The sequence below is a fragment of the Hyperoodon ampullatus genome, assembly GCF_949752795.1.
Source record: "Hyperoodon ampullatus genome assembly, chromosome: 7".
Lineage (NCBI taxonomy): Eukaryota > Metazoa > Chordata > Mammalia > Artiodactyla > Ziphiidae > Hyperoodon > Hyperoodon ampullatus.
In genome coordinates this window covers 99,524,349-99,538,683 of record NC_136920.1, presented here as the reverse complement: position 1 = coordinate 99,538,683, position 14,335 = coordinate 99,524,349, and the positions used below count along the sequence as shown (strand labels likewise).

Below are 14,335 nucleotides of genomic sequence, written 5' to 3'. Positions count from 1 at the left end.
GATACTGAATTCTTGATTAAAGCTGTAATCGTTGCCGATTCAGTAAGGAGGGGAGTCGGATGTCAGACGGGGCTGTGTGTGCAGACGTCCACACGCAGAGAGTGGCACACAGGCCCAGGTGTGCACAGACCAACCCTCCCTCTGCTAGATACACAGCTAATTAGGAGCAGGGTCTGCCTGGGCCTCTCCTTCCCTGGGGTTGGATGGGGCTGGCGGCTGGGGACTGGGCAGTCTGCACAGCCCCGGCAGCGAGGGCATGGGCAGGTGCCAGGAACTCAGGAATCTGCTCATGCCCGGATCTGCACGTGGAGGCTCTCCTCTGAGCCCAGGGCAGGGCCCCCTAGAGTGGCTCTGCTCTTTGAGCTTCCTCCATCCTACCCCTCCGATGGAAGCGCTCCCACCCACCCGTCTACACCCTCGGAGCATCTTGCAAACCTTCCACCCGTGAGAGAGCCCGCCAGGGAGCAGACCACAGCGTCCTCTCCCCACAGAGTCTTAAAAACCCTTCAGAGCCATCAGAAGAGATAAGAATGTATGTGGGTGCAGGGGCTTGCTTTCGAGAAGGGGGAGGTTTGGTTAGCGGCCTGAGGAGGGGAGAGAGAGAAGAGAGTAAAATATCATTTGAAAGAGGAAGTGAAGGCACAGGCATGCAAGTCTATAACGAGAAGGACAATTTATGCCCAGGCACGAGCGCAGTTTGACATGGGGATAATGAAAAAACGTAGGTCATTGTGGATGACTTAAACCTTCAGCTGAAGAAAATGTATGAAATGCAGAGGACATTACACGGTTGGCAGCCCCGCACATCTGCAGAGGGACAAGTGAAATACAGTGGGCCATCCTTTACCATAAACTATGGCTGTTGGAGATGCAGCCCAGAGAAATTGTAATTACAGTGACAAGACGAATCAGCGATATTTAAATATTCATGAACGAAGTCTGGGGTGATCAATCTGTCTTTATTGTCTGTGCCTTCACTCCTGTAATAAATAAGTAGCTGAAGTCCTCACCTTTCATCCCCACAAAGCCCCCACTTCGGGTACAAAGGGAAAGATGGTTAATCCCCACACCCCAGCCTCAGAAAGGAGGCTGCTGGGCATGGATTCCAGGCCGGGGAAAGGCAGTTCTCCCCAAGTTTCATATACTGACATTTCCTGAGCGTCTGCTTAGGGTTTACTCTGTGTTGCGTGCTGAAGCTACAGGGATGAACAAGGTTCCCTTGTTGCCCTCACGGTGCTTCTGGTCTGTGGGCACGGTGGGTGACACAGCAGATTCAACACAGCATGGCAGTTAGCAGTCCGGTAAGTATCCAGTGTCCGGGTTCTGCAACCAGATCTGAATCCCAACTCAGCCCCTTATTAGCTCTTTGACCTTAGGGACCATATTTAAGCATCTCTGAACATCTCATTTTTCTCTTCTGTAAAATGAGAATGATACTGTCTTTCTTGTAAGGTTGTTGTGATGATTCCGTGATACGATTGATCCATGTGAAGTTCTTAGCACAGTAGTGAGCACTCAACAAATGTGGGCCATTTTAATTAGAAAGTGCCATAAAAATTGTACTACTACTACTACTAAAAGGACAAAATGCTGGACATTTCTTCTCTCTGGGGACAGAGGGGAAAGTGACTCAATTTGCCTGAGCAGGGGACAGTGGGCGTAGCGCTAAAGGGAAACTTGCAAACCGTGGTGACATGTGAGCTGGGCTTTGATGGGTGACTAGGAGTTTGCCAAGGAGAGAAGAGGAAATCATGCAGAAAAAACGGTCGCATAAGCCTGTGGAGGAGGGAAAGAGCAGAAGGAATCTGGGGGACAGTGAGAACATCGGAGGGATTTTTTTTGAGGGTAGGGGAGTCAGGCTGGAATGGCTTTTGCCCCTGACCTAGAGGAAAGGAAGCTGGGGGAAGGGTCTCGAAGCCCCTGGGTCTGCTCTGCCCTCAGGGGACCTGCTTTCTGGTGGCTCTGTTCATCTCTGAACCAAACGGGCTCTCTTTTCCCGAGACTGGCCCTTGAGGCGTGGATGGCCACTGGGCCACGGTAAAGTATGGACACGTGTGCACAGGCGTGCTCCCTGTTGATGCTAAGGGGCTGGCAGGGGTGGAGGGTCCCTCAGTCATCTCTGGAGGTGGCAACTATAGGCAGCCTCATCCTCCCAGCACACTGAACCTGCCCTACTGTCCCCTGAAGAGGGGGCTGGGGGAGGCGGGGGCCTGATCCAGCCCCTTGTCCCCACAGGTGACCACCCGTACGAGTGTGAGTTCTGTGGCAGCTGCTTCCGGGATGAGAGCACACTCAAGAGCCACAAGCGCATCCACACGGGCGAGAAACCCTATGAGTGCAACGGCTGCGGCAAGAAGTTCAGCCTCAAGCACCAGCTGGAGACACACTATCGCGTGCACACAGGTACCGGGGACACACAGCTGGCCCCGGGGCGGGTGGTGGGCAGGGGCAGGTGGGTCCTCAGAGGAGCCCGGGTGCCCATGGTCCCAGGCTGAACCGAAGAGTGGAACAGCTTCTGCTAAGGGTTAGTACGGTGACCTGAGTGTCACTTCCTCCCTGCAAGGGCGAGGCTGACTTTGCTAATCAATCACAGCACTCCTTCCAGGAGCCCAGACTAGCCTTCCGGGCGGCCATACCAAGAGCTCACAGAGGACTTCCATTCCTGAATCCTGAATTGGGGGTCAGTTGGCCTGATGAGCTGAAAGTGAAGGCTAAGGCAATTTCATGTGACTTGAGGGTTACAGGAAGAACTAGGCGACGTTAAGTTAGGGTATGATGAGGGTTGGGAAAAATTGTATGTTAGATTGAGTTCAGTTCAACGATTAGAGAAGCAGTTGGATTTACTAACCCCTCTACATGTATAATATTTTACCATTTCAAAGGGCCTTCATGTTCCTTTTTACCTAAAAGAAATGTGAGCAACTGTTTTCTTGGGGCCTGAGGACAGAACAGGTGGAAGTGGTCCCGATATCCAGAGTTGCCAGAGTTGGGGGCAGTGGATGCTGGAGCCGGCCCGAACCTGCCTGGGAAAGCCATTGTGCTCATCTCTTTCCAGCCCCGTATTCTGTGTTATCACCTTGGTTGCTTAAAATTGGCTACAGTGGGAGGGTTCACAACATGGCCATCAGCAAATGCTACAAAATCAGGGCTTTTTGGAGAGCCAGTTGTTAAACATTTACAGCACACTGCCAGTTGGGGGGTAGATATTCAGAAGGACTTCCTGTGAGGGTGAGACATAGTGGAAGGTAGTGGAATGTGGCAAAGTAGGAAGGCTCCCCTGATCAGGGGAAACAGCTGCCTGAGCAGAGGAATGGGGAGAGGTGATCAGACAGGTCCTGCTGGCCCAGGGGAGAGAGTGTGTTTTCCCGGGAGGGGAGGTGGACAGAGGGAGCAGTAAGCAGAGGACACATGTTGTCATAGCTCTGCTTTGGGCCACAAGGAGAGGATGGGGTGCTCGTTGCTGACAACGAGAGTGACCCCCAGGATTTCCCAGAGCCCCTTGTCGGTGATGTGACCTGGCAGGTGTATCATTAAGTGCGCTGGCGCTGACTATCGTAAATAGCTGGTCGATAGTTAGATCACTTTGGCTGTTCATTACTTTGTTATTTGCAGGGGCCTCTGCACGGAGGAGTATCGATAGCAAGATGGCTGGCCAGTTAATTACTGTATCAGAACAAGGTTCCCTCACATCCCCTGCTCAGCTCCAGGGGACTGTAACAGAGGGTGGGCGGGTCGCAGCTTGGGTCTGGCCATGCACTCCCAGGTTCTCTGTCCCTCCACCATTCTGGCCCCAAAGGGGAAGGCAGGGTCCAGGGCAGGCTCTAGAGCCTTAGAGGAGTAGCCATTCCCAGGTGTAGCATGTTTGCGGGATGGGGTCCCCTCAGTTTTACCCCACCTCTGTTCCCCATCATCTGTAGCCCTGTAAGAACTCCATCCCCTTGCTCCCCTGGAAGGAACTGTGTGCTGAAGAGCCATCCCTAAGCATTTGAGAGGCCTCGCGGGCCCTTTTCTAGACCTCCCTTTCCTTTCTTAGGAAGGGGAGAGTCCGTGCCCCTGAGAGAGTTAAGAATAAGTCCAGGGGCTGGAGCTGGCCCACATCATGGCCACTAGCTACGAGTGGCTATTTACTTTAGTTACAGTGTATAAGGTTGAGAATGTAATCCATTGGAAACTAACACACCATTGTAAATCAACTATACTTCAGTTAAAAAAGAAAAAAAAAAAGAATGTAGTTCCCAGTCGCACTCAGGATCCAGATGTGACTGGCGGCTGCCACACTGGATGGTGCATCCATTGCCGTGGAGAGTGCTGACCCAGAGGGACGGGAGTCTCCAGCAAGCCCAAGGGGGCGCTGAGGGCGCAGAACATCCCTGGGGCGGCTCTCACAGTCCCCTCCCTCTGTCCTGGCCTTCTCCTGCCCTCCCCCCACAGGTGAGAAGCCCTTTGAGTGTAAGCTGTGCCACCAGCGTTCCCGGGACTACTCGGCCATGATCAAGCACCTGCGAACGCACAACGGCGCCTCGCCCTACCAGTGCACCATCTGCACGGAGTACTGCCCCAGCCTGTCCTCCATGCAGAAGCACATGAAGGGCCACAAGCCCGAGGAGATCCCGCCCGACTGGAGGATAGAGAAGACTTACCTCTACCTGTGCTACGTGTGAGGCGCCTGCGGCGGGGGCAGCGGAGGACAAGAGGAGTAGAGATGGAGCGGGATGGCGTCCAGGAGGACCGTGCAGAAAACACAACAAAAAACAAACAAACAAGAAACAACAAAGAAGAGAGAGAGAGAAGGAAAAGGAAACCTGGGAGCTGTCGGGCTCTGGGTTCTCTCTGGGGCTCCAGGTGACCTGGATGCCTGGCTGAGCCCCTCCCCTTGGGCCTCCATCCCTCCTTTCCTGGCTGGAGCTTGGCCTGCTCTTCTTGGATGGGGGTGGAGGGGCTTTTGTTCAGCTCGGATGGTGGGATGTTCTTCTCTTCCCTCCGCCCAGATCCTCCTTTTGTGTCCAGAAATGGAGACTTGGAAGTGGGGAGGGCTCCTCCCGTCAGAGCCAAACCACCTCTGCCTGCCGTGCTCTCACTGACCCCTCGGGAGGTGGGGGCTGAGGGGTGGGTGGGCTGGGGGTGCAGGAAGGGGGCCTGCAGATGCTGGGGCTGGGCGGGCTCACTGGCTGACACAGACGACGGCAGCTCTAGCTTGCTGGGGGCAGACTGGGCCGGGAGGGGTTCTCCTGCCTTTCCCGTCGCTCAGTTCATCTGTTGCTTTCTTCCGCTCCGCCATACCTGGGTCCCCCCTCATGGTCTTCAGGAGCCTCAGGGCTCTCAGCCCCTCCCCCAGCTCCTGGCTGCCCAGCTCCCCTTGACTCCTGTCCTCCCAGCCCCCCATGAATCCGGGTGTCTCCCTCATCCTCCAGCTCCCTGTTGGGGAAGCTGTGTCTGACTCCAGAGCCCCCACTTGCACCCTCAGCTTTCTGAGAATGCAGACGAAGTCAATGGAAGGGCCCATCCCGGTCCAGCCCTGTCCTAAGCCAGATTCCTGCTGAGCTGCTTTTGCTTCCAAAATGGAAAAAGGAAACAACTAAATACACACTATCCCACCAAACTAACACACACAAATGCAACCCCCCTGCGACCCTTCTCAGCCCCTAGGAGGAGGGATCCATCAAAGGGCTCATTGCCCATGGAGGGACGTGGATGTCCTTCTCCAGAGCTGACCTACACCTGGAGGGGGACCCCTGCCCCGGGAGGGGATCGGTGAGTCGTGCCGGGGACCCTTTGAACACACGGGACCCCAGACCTGGTAACCCAGGTCCAGAGGGCGGTACAGAATTCCTGGCTCCCAGGGCCCCCCCAGTCCACGGGCAGGAGGTGGGGGAGAAGGAGTTGAGAGCGCTTTGCCTCGTGTTATGTTTTGCTTCTTTTCTGTGTCCTCTGTTCACCTGTTAGCACATTGTACTTGAATTACCTCAGTTTTTTGTGACCTCATGAGCTTTTTTGACCCCTGCCTGTATCTCTTTTTTGGTTGGGGGTTGGAAGGATGGGGAGAGCGTGCTTTTCTGTCTCTTGTGTAAGTTAATGGCGAGTTTAATGGGCTTCAGCTGGCCAAGGCCCTCCCCGTGTCCCCTAGCGATGAGCCTCCCAGCTGCAGGGGGCCGTGCGGAAGGGGCTGAGTACTCAGGATCGGGATGGGAGGCCCGGGCAGAAGGTGGGTGCCTGCCGGGGACGGACGGGGTGCTGGGGGTCCGGCAGGATCACAGCCGGCTCGGCCCAGGCGTGATGTCATCCTGCCCAAAACCCTCTGGAGAGAATCCCACCTTTCTTACAGTTTGCTGGGTCGTCCGGGTCTGGGGGCCTGTGTTCTTCAGAGCCCTGCAAAGGCGTGACCCCACCTCTGTGTGCATTAGCATTGCCCAAACTGGTCTCTCTTCAGGGCCGGTTGGGGACAAGCCGGCCTGGGTGTTGTTGCGATGGGGCGGGGGTGTTGTTTTTCTAAAAGCTACCTCTTAGGTTTGTCCAGTTCTTTGGTTCCCTTCACGCCTCCCATCCTGCTGCTCTGCTTCCCCCTGCTTCTCCCAGCCTCCCCTCCCCGAATTTTTGGAAAGCACATTTGCAATATTTGTGTTCGCTTTGGGACGGGTCCTCCCGTCTCATCTCATGCTTTATTTGTAAGAGTTGTGGGTTTTTTTTTTTTTTTTCTCTTTCCTTTCTCTCTCTGAGAAAGTTGTGGCTGCGTTTTTATCTTAGGTTTTAAAAAGTGGTTTAGGGAAGCGGTTTTGGGGAGAAGGGTTGTGAGGCATACAGGGAAGTCGGAGGGATGGGTGCTGCTGTGACCACCCCCCTGTCCCTCGGCCCCGTCCCTCCCGCCCTCCCCTGTAGTCTCGCCCACCAAATCTGAAGGCCTTAAAAGTTGTGTGTTGGGGGAATATGGACTGGGGGGGGACTGGGTCACTAGACCGTTGATTGGGGATGATAATGTAGGGAGGATGCTATTTTGCAACTATAATAATGACTTAGTGCTTTGGAAAGGAAAAAAAAAAAGTTAAACTTGAAATATGTAACTAGAGCAGTTGTCATGTTTATAATGTGAAAAGAGTGGACTCATTGGGGGAGGGGCAGTCTGTAAGAAATCTTTGTGCACTATTGCCGCCTCCCCCAATCTGAGAAGAAGGGGGACAGGCTGGCCCTCAGGGGATCTGTAAATCCCAGAAAACAGTATTTGAACAGCAACATGTCATTCAACTTTGGTGGGGAAGGAAAAAAACAAAAATCAAACTATTCCATAGACCTAGCTGACCCCTCTCCGTCTCCCCTACCCTTCCCACACAGCCGGGTCTCCTCCGCTGTTCGTAAAAGCTGAGGGGGTTGAGCTAATATTTACAAATTGTAATATTTTTGTAATATTTGTTAGTTCCTTCATCAGTTCTACCGGACCTTGCCCTTTCCTTTCGTAATGTGAATAGGAAAAAACAAAACAAAACAAAAAAACAAAAAACAAATTCACCACCACCACCAACAAAATATCCCTTTGTACGTGCGTGTGTGTGCGTGTGCTTGTTGTGTGCGGTTGTGTGTTAAATCATGCAGTATTGTTGTAATCTGGTGTTGCAGCGTTGGATGGTACCTAATCAGCCCCTGCCTGCCCCCACCACCCTGGAGGGAGGGATCCTGGTCAAGGGAGAGAGGTTCGGGGCACGGGGTCTCTGAAGGATGCTGAGTGGGGAGACCTCTGTACCGGACTCTCCCCTCCTCTCCCATGAAGCCTTGGACACCCTGAAGAGATTCCAACATGTCTCTTTCCCAACTTCCTGCTCACAAAGACAAAAGAATTCTGACCTTGCCAAGGTGGCCAGGCCTAATGGCCAAGGTGAGGGTCAGAAATTATCTGGAGGCTTTAGATGTGTCTGCACAAAGAGGGCTAAGGAGACGAGGAGAGTGGAGACTGCTCTCTCCCCAGGTGAGATCCCTCTCCTTTGCCATCTGGCCCCTTGGTCACCCTGCTGCCTTTGGCTGTGGTACTGCTGACAACCCTACTTGCTACTGCCTTACCCAGCACAGTGAGCTTTCTCCAGCCTGGAAAGTCCAAGTGGATTAATAGTTCCTTTCCTATGTTCAGCTCCTATAAGCGTGTCCCTTAATGCTTTTGGTGACATTTCCCCCTCACTCATGTGCTCTTTCCCTATTCACTCCTTCACTCATTCAAAGCATTAAAATCCTATGTGTATATAGGATAGACAAATATATAGAGAGATATATATATAGCAAGAGAGAGATATAAAATAGTACATATCATTGCTGCTTTGGGCTGCTTTGGAGGAGGCCACGAATACGGGGAAGGGAGATCTGGGGTATAGGGGTGGGAAGGGAGGCTGGGGGACCCAGTGATTCCGTACAATCCAGGGATGCAACGCGGGCTTGTTTAATCTTTGTGCCTGAACAGTTTTTCCATGTTTAGAAAAGAAAAAAAAAGAAAACCTGCTGCAATTTTTCACAAGTGTCTGGTACCCTTCCGGATGCTATTGGTACAACTGGCTGCTGGGGTGTTGAGGCCTTGGAGGGACGGGGCACTTTGGCTCATCTCCTTACAGGGGAGTGACCAGTGGCGGGGCAGCCTTCTGACTCTGGGGGGACTGGGGGAGATTTGTGGCCAATTCCCTGCAAGCCCAACGAAGGTGAAAGCTGGGGGCACGGGACATAGGACAGAAAAGGGGGGAAAGATCGGACTGTGTTCGTTCCTCCTAGGGCTATGTTAAATCTTTTTTCCCCTCCCATCTTGTTTCCTCCTTCCTGGAGCTTCATGGCGGCACTTACCTGGATATTTCAGTAGGAGGGAAGAAGGCCAGACTGTCCCTACGCAGTGAGACTGATGAGTGGAGGAGAAAGGCACAGCCGACCAGGAGGAGTGCAAGACAGACCAGGGGAGTTGGGTCAGGGGAAAAGGGCTGGGGAGAGGGTGTTCAGGCCCCGCAGGCCTGTTAGCCTGAAGCCCCGCCTCCCTGAGTCCTTGGCATCCCAGTTTGCAGACAGGGTACCAGCCTCCTGGTGTGTGTCATAGGAGTTGTTCACATAGTGTTATGCATGATCTTTGTAAGGTTAAGAGGCCGTGGTGGTGCACCATGACATCCGACCCATATATATAAAGATAAATATATATATATATATGTATGTAAATTATAGCACTGAGGGCTCTGCTGCCCTGCTGGACCAAGCAAAACTAAGCCTTTTGGTTTGGGTATTATGTTTTGTTTTGTTATCTGTTTGTTTTCATGGCTTGTCTTCTGTCGTGACAGCACAAGTGCCAGTCCAATTGCTCTGTATTACAGAATAGTGTTTTTAATTAATTGATGTTCTAGTTCATGTCTACCTCAGCACCTCCTCTTAGCCTAATTTTAGGAGGTTGCCCAATTTCGTTTCTTCAACTTTACTGGTTACTTTTTGTACAAATCTCTCTCTCTCTCTCTCTCTCTCTCTCTCTCTCTCTCTCTCTCTCTTCTCTTCTCTTTCTCTCTCCCTCCCTCCATCCCTCCTCCCTTCCCTCCCCTTTCACTTCCATTTGTTTCATTCTCTCTTTCACTCTCCCCTTCTTCTTGCCCCCTCTGGCCCCAGCCCAGCCCTGCGACCCTGCATTGTGCTCGCCAGCCCTATCTGTCCTAGCCCTGAAGCAGTTCACCCGAACTTGTGCGGTCCTGGTTGCAGCTTTCCGCATCTGCCTTCGTTTCGTGTAGATTGATGCGTTTCTTTGTAACTTCAGTGTTTCTGACAAGGTTTAAAAAGAAAAAGAAAAAAAAATGAATTTACTGCTGCAGGTTTTTTTCTCTCTCCATGTGTCACTAAGTGAAGTTTGTGCCTTCTATAGCAAAGAGAATATTTTTTACATCCTACTAACAGTAGATTTTTTTGTAGTGAACATTTTTTGTATTTTTATTTATAAGTCTCATAAGAAAAATAGCAATGTTCAGTTGTATACCTTGAATCTGCAGTTAGAAGAGAATAAAGTTAATTCAGTTGTCTCTGGCTTGAAGTGTCCCCCCTTTTTAAAAAGTGCTTTGCCCCTTCTGCCTTTTCTTGGGTGGGGAGGATCCGAGATTTCTGTCTGGGGATGGGAAAGAGAATACATTACACCCCAGCCTCACTTACGTGGCACTTTTATGCCACATTTGTGAGGTGCATACCCACCTTCATGACATATTTATCAAATAAGTTTTAGTTTAAAAAATAGCATTAAATACACAAATAGCATTTGATCCTTGGTACAATGAACGTATGAAGCAGGCACTTGTCCATTTATCCCTTCAACATGGGCGTTCATCCATTAACTTGCACAGTTACCGTCGTAAGCCATGGGAATACAGCAGGAATAGAGCCCACTGCCCTCAGGAGCTGACATTCTAAGCCACTGGGTTGGAATGTTTGCTTAGGTTATAACGCATTCCGATCACACAGCTGGTGAGTAGCAGAACCTGCATCTAGATCTCTTGATTCCAAATCAGGTTCATTCTTTCCTGACTCCAGAGGCAGGGGGCTCCTGTCTGGTCTTTATTATACAGATATTTTCTTCTGCTTCCTCTCAGCCAAGTGAGTTTCATCAGTTTCTCAACAAGAAGCTGCCACCCAGTTAAAGGTCCTTGGGTCTGGCAGCTGGGCCGAGTGGAGAAAGGAGATTGAGCCGGGGGTGCAAGCCCAGCATCACCACTCGCAGAATAAAACATTTGCACAAAATGTGGTGGGCTCGACTCCTGCCTCCCCGCCGTCCCAGGGCCCACACTGCTTCTCTGGGTGCGTCCGCTTTCCTCTCCCTGGGGATGGGAGCATTGCCCTGCAGGTAAATGTAGCCGGAAAGCCAATTCCACCCAATCTCAGACACGCTGGCTCAACACCTCTGCCCTAGGCCGTCCGACCTGCCCAGCGCTGACCAGAATAATCAAAATAATCCGTCTCGACACCAAGACTTAGGAACACAGCAGGGAGTGTGGTGACGGCCCCTCCAGGGGGTGAAGCCAGTGCCAGGCCTCAGGGGCCAGCCTGGCCTCCAGCATCATCTGGGAGTCACTGGGAACCATCCTCCATGTGATACCCTCTGGGCACCAGCCTGCAGGGAGGCCCAATTCCCTGCCTAACCTGCCCGCTCTGGGCGCTGACTGGAAGAGGGGCCTTTCAGCCCCTGTGCTCTGGGACCCTGGGCTGGGATCTATGTGACCCTAGGTTGTGAGCTGCAAAGCACCTGGGGCTACACTTGCCTCCCTGGACGGATGGCGGTCCCTCTGCACTTTCTTCTCTCCTCTCCCGGCCTCTCTGCTCTGTCATTGTTCCTTCGCCTCGTCTCTCTCTGTTCCTCTCACCCAACCTTTCTCCCTTCTCTCCACTCCTCTCCCCTTCTCTCTCTCTCTCTCTCATTTCTCTTGGGGTTTTCTTTTGGCCTTTGTGTCTCTCCAGTGTTCTTTTCCTCTCCCCATATTTCTCATCTTGGAAAACAATCCTTTGCCCCAAATATATCTGGTTTGATTCTGAGCCTCTGCGCCATTCCTCCAAGCCATCCAGCCAGCCCTTTCTTCCCGGGGTCCCTGCTCGCTCCCCAGGCCCCTTCACAGTCCCCTGCATCCCCTCCTCCCCCTCAGGCCTCAGCTTTCTCTTGACAGATGGGAGGGCAGCGAGCGCTCCCTCTTTAAAACAACATTTAATCGCCGTTTTCTGTTCTCGGACATCAAAGCTGGGGCTTAGGCGCTGCGCTGGGGTCGCAGTGCGCGGTCTCTGAGGGAGAGGAGGTGAGTGAATAGGGGCCGGGCTGAATGGGCTTTGTGTGGCCGCTGGGGTCTGCCTGCTTTACATGCTCTTTGACCCAGATATGATCTCATGGAGAGAAAGGGGCCCTGGCCAGGCCAGCCTGAGAACGCTCCCTGGCCTGACTCAGTCCCCCAGCCCGCCCCCTGCCCAACCCCCGCCAGCCCAGGCGCAGCTGCCCTCTGCCCCAGTCCTCCGCGATGGGCAGCCTCCTCCAGGACCGGACTTGCCAAGAGGGCGCTCTGCTGGGGTCAGAGGAGGGGCCAGGCCGCCGAGGGAGGGGCTGCAGCCCTCTTGGATGCGTCTCCAGGGACTTAGGTGGGGCAACGTCCCTTCCTGGCCGAGGCTCCTGGGGTTCTGGCGGGCACTGGGGCCACACGTATCAGCCTTAACAGCTCTCCTTCCAGCCGCTCTGAGGGGCCCCCCTCCCACCAGGGGTGGGAGAGCCAGGGGCAGAGCCAGCAGAGACTTGCTAAAGACTCCAGCAAGTTGCGGCAGGTGGGCAGACAGATGTCCAGCTGAGTCCAAGGCCACAGCCTTCTCCGTCCAGCTCAATACTGCCACGGCTCACCACCCGGCTGCCCCAGAGCCCCTCACACACACACCCCCACCAGGAAGGGGAGAGAACAGAAAGGTACTGGCCTCAGGTGCTCTCCCTCCCTCTGTCCACCCTCTGCTTTGTGGCAGCCAGAGGGATTTCCCAGAAATGCAAATAGCATCATGTCACTCCTTTGATTAAATTCCCTAATGACTCTTCAGATGGAATTCAGACTCCTGAACAAGGCTTACAAGACCCTCCATGATAAAACCCCCTGCCCACCATCCCAGCCTCATCTCAGGATCACCCCCCCAGCAAGTGTCCTCAGCCACCCCCCACCCTGTGCTCCCGGCCGCAGATGGTTTCCGGAAGACACCGAGCTCGTCCCCTGTGGGCCTTTGCGTGTGCTGTTTCCTCTTCTAGGCACTGGATCACCGCCACACACTCACCTCCCTTTGGTCTCAGCTTCTCATTATTCAAGTCTCAGCGCAGACCCTAGTCTCTCAGGGAAGCTTCCCCCTGGTCGCCCTGAGGCTGAATTTGGTGCCCCTCTGGTCCCATTGTCCTAGTGCACTGTGATCCTCCACTTTCTTAACTGTCACCATTAACCCAACATTCAGTTCCCTGAGAGCAGGAATGGTGTGTTGTGTATCTTCATATTCCCAGAGCCTAGCGCTGTCTGGCACACAGTCCAGTCGGTACCCAATAAATCTTTGTTGAATAAACAGATGGGAGAAAGACGGGGAGAAGGAGGGAAGGAGAGGCAGCTGGCATCAGGGGTTGAGGTCGGAGTTGCCAGGGACGGTGGAACTGGGTAAGTAGGTGCCCATCACCTGCCACCCAGGCACCTCCACGTGTGCATGTCACTGGCTGCGTACGGACCTCAGCAGAGGCGGCCCTGCTTCCCCTCACACGTGCCCATGTCAGTTCATAGAGACGCCTGAACTGTGATTGTCACGTGCAAAGGGAGGAGCCACCAGCCCGGGATAGTGGCGCATCTCAGGCAGGGTGCTGCCTGGGCATCGCTGTGTGTGTACGGGAGTGTGTGTGTGTGTGTGCACGTGTACACGCGTGTGTGTAGACACCTGGTCCCCGGCCATGATGGGGGGCCATCCCCCAGCTCTCTCTGTGGCTCTGGACCCCGCCATCCCCACCCCCAGCCCTTGGCCCTCGTGGGCTGACAGGAGGGTGGGCTCGTCTCTGGGCTATGTTTTCTGCTCTCCCGGGGGCGTCTCAGTGAAAGTGAACTCACTCATTTAAACCTGACTCTGCAGCCCTGCAGCCCCCTGCAGCGCTAATTACCCTGTAGTTCTAAACTGATTGCCGTACACTAAGCTTAAGCCCTCCTTTACTTATTTACTGACTACATTAATAGCAAAGCTGCTGCTCACGACTGTACCGGCTGGCTGCACCCGACATTCTTCCGCCTCTCCCCAGGGGGCGGGTGCAGAGATGCAGCCTGGCACCCAGCCCCCAAGTCTGTCCCCTCATGGAGCCCCCAGGGCTGGACAACAATGAGAAAGTCATGGCCTTCGCCCTACATACTCCCTGACCCAAGGGAGAGGCTCCTTCTTTGGTTCTGATTCTTCAATAGGGCAGGAGCACTCGACACCCCTCCACTCACCCCCAGAGGGATCTGCTATTTGGGGGACGCTTGGAAGCCTCCCTTCTGTCTTCACAGCTCCTGTGAGGTGCTGAGCACTGGCCACATTTTACAGATGGGTAAACTGAGGCTGTGACTCTAAGCAGTCGGTGGTGAAGGTGAGGCTTGAAGCCAAGACTTCTCATTCCATCAGCTCTGTTCTTTCCTCTCCACCAGGCTGTCTGTCCAGAAGATGTCCTCCCCTGGGGGGTCCCAACCCACCCAGGTTTGACAATTTCCGTTCAGTTGTATGTTCTCACAGCTTCAACTCCTTGTAATGAGGCGGGAAGTCCTGTGTTGAATCAAAGCCTCTATCTCCCGGCTTTTTCTGCCTCGTTCACATTCCTGCCCAGAATTTGCTGGAAACTTGGGCACGAGATCCT

General features: G+C 53.5%; 1 protein-coding gene across 2 annotated transcripts in view; it reads left to right on the top strand.

Moving 5' to 3' along the window:
* The window catches only part of ZBTB16 (zinc finger and BTB domain containing 16), a gene marked incomplete at its 5' end in the record, with an annotated part of 187,250 nt that extends 182,165 nt beyond the window's left edge, over positions 1 to 5,085 (top strand). For both annotated transcript variants that reach the window (XM_079708363.1, XM_079708362.1), the window contains 2 exons: positions 2,236 to 2,403; positions 4,432 to 5,085. In XM_079708363.1, coding sequence (XP_079564489.1) covers positions 2,236 to 2,403; positions 4,432 to 4,661 — 398 coding nt within the window. In that variant the 3' untranslated portion in view covers positions 4,662 to 5,085. The remainder of the gene's footprint in view (positions 1 to 2,235; positions 2,404 to 4,431) is intronic.
* Between the last annotated feature and the right edge of the window lie 9,250 nt (positions 5,086 to 14,335).